The sequence below is a fragment of the Myotis brandtii genome, unplaced genomic scaffold, assembly GCF_000412655.1.
Source record: "Myotis brandtii unplaced genomic scaffold, ASM41265v1 scaffold1223, whole genome shotgun sequence".
Taxonomy (NCBI): Eukaryota; Metazoa; Chordata; class Mammalia; order Chiroptera; family Vespertilionidae; genus Myotis; species Myotis brandtii.
Genome location: NW_005354265.1, coordinates 679,421 through 685,059, shown reverse-complemented (window position 1 = coordinate 685,059; position 5,639 = coordinate 679,421). Strand labels below are relative to the sequence as shown.

The 5,639-nt window shown below is 55.3% G+C and overlaps 1 protein-coding gene across 2 annotated transcripts in view; it reads left to right on the top strand.

Annotated features, from left to right (window-relative positions):
• AIPL1 (aryl hydrocarbon receptor interacting protein-like 1) overlaps nucleotides 1–2,877 on the top strand; it is a 6,903-nt gene extending 4,026 nt beyond the window's left edge. For both annotated transcript variants that reach the window (XM_014533703.1, XM_005858888.2), the window contains 4 exons: nucleotides 101–289; nucleotides 1,135–1,311; nucleotides 1,433–1,574; nucleotides 2,585–2,877. In XM_014533703.1, coding sequence (XP_014389189.1) covers nucleotides 101–289; nucleotides 1,135–1,311; nucleotides 1,433–1,574; nucleotides 2,585–2,787 — 711 coding nt within the window. In that variant the 3' untranslated portion in view covers nucleotides 2,788–2,877. The remainder of the gene's footprint in view (nucleotides 1–100; nucleotides 290–1,134; nucleotides 1,312–1,432; nucleotides 1,575–2,584) is intronic.
• The last annotated feature ends 2,762 nt before the right edge of the window (nucleotides 2,878–5,639 follow it).

Sequence of the window (5,639 nt, the reverse complement as noted above, 5' to 3'; positions counted from 1 at the left end):
GGAGCACCATGGGATACTGAGGGCTGGGGGGCTGGGAGTGGGCTGCTTGAGGCCCGGCTGAGCAGACAGCCCCGATGCCATCCGCCTGTCTCTCCCCCAGCACACGGGTGTCTACCCCATCCTGTCCCGGAGCTTGCGGCAGATGGCGGAGGGCAAGGACCCCACCGAGTGGCACGTGCACACGTGCGGGCTGGCCAACATGTTCGCCTACCACACGCTGGGCTACGAGGACCTGGACGAGCTGCAGAAGGAGCCGCAGCCTCTGCTCTTCGTGATCGAGCTGCTGCAGGTGGGGCTCTGGGGGGGGGGGGATGGCCCAGCATCAGAGAGCGACGGGGCCGTGGGCATCCTGGGAGCCCCACCCCACCGGCCACTGGCCCTCACCCGGAAAGGGCTCATAAACCGCAGGAGAATTTGGTCACTCTTCCCCTCCCCCAAAAGGGTATTTTGCCTTTTCCAGGGAAAATCCCATTTGGCACCAATTTTTAAAAATATCGTCTGTTTTCATGCGGAGACATTTTTCTTCTATTGGTTCTCAACTTCCAGTTTTGTCTTCAAAAGTTTAGATTCTATCCTCATCCCTGTCCCTGCGGGTTGCGGGTTCAGACCGGACTCTCCCGAGTGACTGACAGCCCAGGTGATGGAGGTGGGAGCGGGCCAAGGCCGAGGCTCAGGCCAGGGACACGCGTGAATACAAATGAGACCCGCGTCCCACGGGGCCGGTGTGAACAGTGGCGCGGTGTGCACACTGCCCTGGGCAGGGCAGCGCTTCTGAGGTGCTCAGCACAGACATTGCGCAGCTGTACCTTTATAACCACAGTTCCCAGCAGATGGCGATGCCATGTCTTGTTCTAATGGCAGGAGTGTTATGGCAGCTTCTGGACATCGGAAGTAAAGTTGTTGACCAACAGGTGCCTGTGCCTGATTGGCACGGAAGGGCTGGTGAGGGTGGGCTCCTGGGCCGTGGCTTCCTCCCTGTGTGTGTGTGTGTGTGTGTGTGTGAGATCAGCAAGCACGGGTTCGCTGGGGCACCTCCCTGTGGGAAGTGCAGAGCTGACTTCAGCGGGTGCTGGGTCCCTACCTGCCAGGGAGCAGGTCCCCCCGCCCCCCGGCTCACCTGCACCTCCTGGGCAGGTGGAGGCCCCGAGCGAGTACCAGAGAGAGACCTGGAACCTGAGCAATGCGGAGAGGATGCAGGCGGTGCCCATCCTTCACGGGGAAGGAAACCGGCTCTTCAAGCTGGGCCGCTACGAGGAGGCCTCTGCCAAGTACCAGGAAGCCATCGTCTGCCTGAGGAACCTGCAGACCAAGGTGGGGGCTGCCCGCCCTGCCATCAGGTGGGGGCAGGGGGAGCAGCCCTGTCTGGGCCAGGGCCATGGGAGGGGTGTCACACTGCAGCCTCAGCTCAGGGCAGCCCCTTCTCCACGGGCAGGAGAAGCCCTGGGAGGCGCAGTGGCTGAAGCTGGAGAAGATGATCAACACCCTCACCCTCAACTACTGCCAGTGCCTGCTGAAGAGGGCGGAGTACTACGAGGTGCTGGAGCACACCAGCGACATCCTGCGGCACCACCCAGGTGGGCGAGGGCCGGCCCAGGGCTGAGACCTCCGTGCCCTCTTCAGTTGCCATCCAGGCGCCTACACTTGCGGCCACCCAGCCGTTCCCGCCTGCACGCCTGTCGCAGGGGATGGATGAGCAGAGCTCATTGCACAGGCGTCTCACTGGAATGTGCACTAGGACAGACGCACAAGCAGCTCCCAGGCCTGTGATGGTGTGGAGCAGAGACAGGCTTTTTAGGAAGGGGCCCTCGATGGAGAGCACATTGAGAAGTGAACACAGTGCTGGACGCACAGGCATGTCAGCACCACAGTGAGCATGTGACAACAGTGTCTGAACTCGTAGGAGCAGCATCAGACACTTACTGCGCGCCAGGCACTCAGTCCTCTGCACTCGGCATGCCATTCATCGGTGTCATAGTCTTACGGGACAGGTGCAGGGGTCGGGCCGGAAGCGTGCACAATTTGGGGAGCCTCTATAACAGCGGTTCTCAACCTGTGGGTCGCGACCCCTTTGGGAGTCGAATGACCCTTTCACAGGGGTCGCCTAAGACCATCGGAAAACACATATATAATTACATATTGTTTTTGTGATGAATCACTATGCTTTCATTATGTTCAATTTGTAACAATGAAAATACATCCTGCATATCAGATATTTACACGACGATTCATAACAGTAGCAAAATTACAGTTATGAAGTAGCAACGAAAATAATTTTATGGTTGGGGGTCACCACAACATGAGGAACTGTATTAAAGGGTCGCGGCACTAGGAAGGTTGAGAACCATTGCTCTATAAGAAAAAATGATAGAAATTCATGAGTATAAAATTAGTTATGAGGCCTTGGAAGGGTCTGCACAAAGGTGGGGAGTCATCATCACCCCCATTTTACAGTCAAGGACACGGGCTCGGGTACAGAGACATTAAGGATCCTGGTCAAAGTTAAGGGTTTTGTAAGCTGGTAAGGACCAGTGTGTGGGGCTGCCCCTGGGCCCGGGTGGCAGGTCCGGTTCTATCGTCCCTGCAGGCATCGTGAAGGCCTACTATGTGCGGGCCCGGGCTCACGCAGAGGTGTGGAATGAGGCAGAGGCCAAGGCAGACCTGGAGAAGGTGCTGGAGCTGGAGCCGGCCATGCGGAAGGCGGTGCACAGGGAGCTGAGGCTGCTGGAGAGCCGCCTGGAGGAGAAGCGGGAGGAGGAGCGGCTGCGCTGCCAGCACATGCTGGGCTAGGGCGGGGCGCCTGGGGGGGGGCTCCCATCCTGCCTCCCACCAGGGCACCCCCCACCGCGCTGACCCCCCTGTGCCCACCGGACAGCCTGGCAGTGGGCAGCCAGCAGATGGCCTGGCCATTTCTGGTTCAGTTGGCCAATGTTTTGGTGTCACATTTTACAGTTTAAAATTAAATTTTAAAATCAATTTCATACCTACCCTTGGCAAAAATAAAAGCCCAAAGCGCTTATGAATGAGAGTGAAGTTCTTATTTCTAAGCCCAGAGCCAGCGGTTTGGCCCTGGACTTCAGTCTTTTGCTCGTTTTCTCTATCTCCAAATAACGTGTACGTCACACTTTCTCCACGCCTGCTCTTACCCCAGGTCACTGGAAAATGAGAATTCAGTGCTTTGACGCTTTCTCAGCCCTTCCTTCCGCTTCTCCCCGTTTTGGATAGTGATATTTTCAGTACTTTGCTTGGTTACTTTTGTAATTTCATCCGCTCCCTCCAGAACTCTCTATCGAAACCCATTGACTCTCTTCCATGCAAGGGTGGGCAAAAGTGTGTTTACAGTCCTTCCTATGGCAACAATACAAACACATAATACAATAATCAATCAATAACAAGACAAGAATAAGCTGTGCTTCTCGTACTCACAACTGTAAACCTACTTTCGCCCACCCTTGTACAGGTGGAGGGCACAGCCCCTGGGACCCTTCGCCCACCTCCCACGTCCTATCGAAACCCATTGACTCTCTTCCGTGCAAGGGTGGGCAAAAGTGTGTTTACAGTCCTTCCTATGGCAACAATACAAACACATAATACAATAACAAGACAAGAATAAGCTGTGCTTCTCATACTCACAACTGTAAACCTACTTTCGCCCACCCCTGTACAGGTGGAGGGCGCAGCCCCTGGGACCCCTCGCCCACCTCCCACGTCCCCCCACCGAGCAGTCGGATGGGCCTTTGCATTTCCATCCTCCGGGCTGTCAGCACCTGTGCTCGGCCTGTGACCAGACCTCAACCTTCCGTGCTGCGTCCAAAGGTTGACCCTCAGCTTTGAAAATCGATAAACGGCATCTCCATGGAAGGGCCAGCCAGGCCGTTTCCCGCAGGGCCCGCTGGCACCGTGACTGCATTTGTTTTCCTGTGGGTCTGCGTCCGTGACCCCTGGCACAGGTGGAAGGTATTCTGGCATCACATGTAGCGGCAGATATTGGAACCGGGGGGTGTTTTGATTTTTCTCTTCTCCTGGCTTTTGCAGGACGAGGGCATTTGAGGGTTAAGCCCTCCCACCAGGGAGGAGAGAGGGTTAATCTTGGGTTGATTCAGGCTCGGTGTCTAATGGGGTGTCCGGGTGTATTGAGAGAGAAGCCCGGGCGGCTCTAGAGGCGGTCACGGGAAGGGGACAGAAGCAGGAAGAGGAGTGTCCTGGGGCCTTTGCTCGGAGTGGCCAGCAGGGAGCGGCAGAGGACTGTCCCCTGCTCCTAACTGCCCTGGGAGAGAGGCCTCAGTGGTGTCTGAGCCACCAGAGGCTCCACCAGGGCTGGGAAGGAGATGAAGAGGCGGGCAAGGGGCATCATCTGAGCACCAGGAGCTATGGCCTGCAGACTTCCCGACCTCCACTGTCCTGCCCACTTTCTACATGCAGTAGTCCCGCTGGCCACCCCCTTTCTGGGGACAGCGGGGATCTCACGTTATCTGTGGTCCCCCAGCCGGCCTGATGCTTGAAGGTGTCTCTCCCCAACGCACCCTGTGGGCAAGCCTCGGCTCCCGATGCCCCGGGGCCTTTGTGAGCCCAAGCGAAGGAGGGGCATGTTTCAAAGCCTCCTCAGGTGTAGTGTCACCTGTGCGGTCGTTAGGGACATTTCTGTGGGAAAAGCCCTAGGAATTCCTTCTTGCATGCCACCCAGTGGGTTGACATCAGGCCACATTTTGGTTCATGACTTTTGGTAGCTTCCCCCAGCCTCGCCCGGCCCAGCGTTTCTATCGCCCGTCTGTCTGTATGGTGGACACGGAGAAACCCGGCCTCTGACACGCCTCCGGTGTAGGCAGCCTCTAACCACAGTGGCTCTGCGCTTCCCGGGGGCAGCCTGGTCAGCAGACTTCTCGCTGGTCATTTCTGCCTTGTTCAGCACGCTTCTTACTTATTAGTGAGCTTCTCTTGTGTAAATTCGTGAGAGAGAGAGAGAGAGAGAACAGGGACACCTCATATTGCTACCATTACCCAAAGGCAGAGAACAGGACAAGAGCACCACTTTTCAGAAGCCATGACATTTTGCTGGAGGCTAAGTCCAGCGGGTCATAATAAATGCGAGAAGTCCTCAAAAGGTTGGATGGACTCTTTCAGCAGGGCTGAAAATCTGCATATTATTACCTGCTGCTGGCCAAACAGCTGAATGGCTGGAAGCAATTCCCCCAACCAGATAATCCTTACTGTTTACCAAACCTTACCTTTGATATGTATATCTGCTTTGCTAGAGGGCAAAATGTGTGAATAAAAAGCCCTGGGTCGAGATCTGAGATGAGATTCGAGCTTAGTCACTAGAACTAAGTTTCTGGCTGGCTTTCCCCAAAATGCCTTCCAAGTTCATATTTCTTCTCTAGTTTCTTCATTCATTTATGCACAGCTTGGGGCTTCAGCAGGGCTGAAGATCTGCATATGTTATTGCCTGCTGCCAGACAGCTGAGGGCAGTTCCCCCAACCTGATAATATTTTTACTGTTTACCAAACCTTACCCTTGATATGTATATCTGCTTTGCTAGAGGGCAAAATGGAATAATAAAAAGCCCTGGGTTGAGATCCAGGATTCAGGGAATTTAGTCACTAGAACTAAGTTTCTGGCTGGCTTTCCCCAAAACTTCCAAATT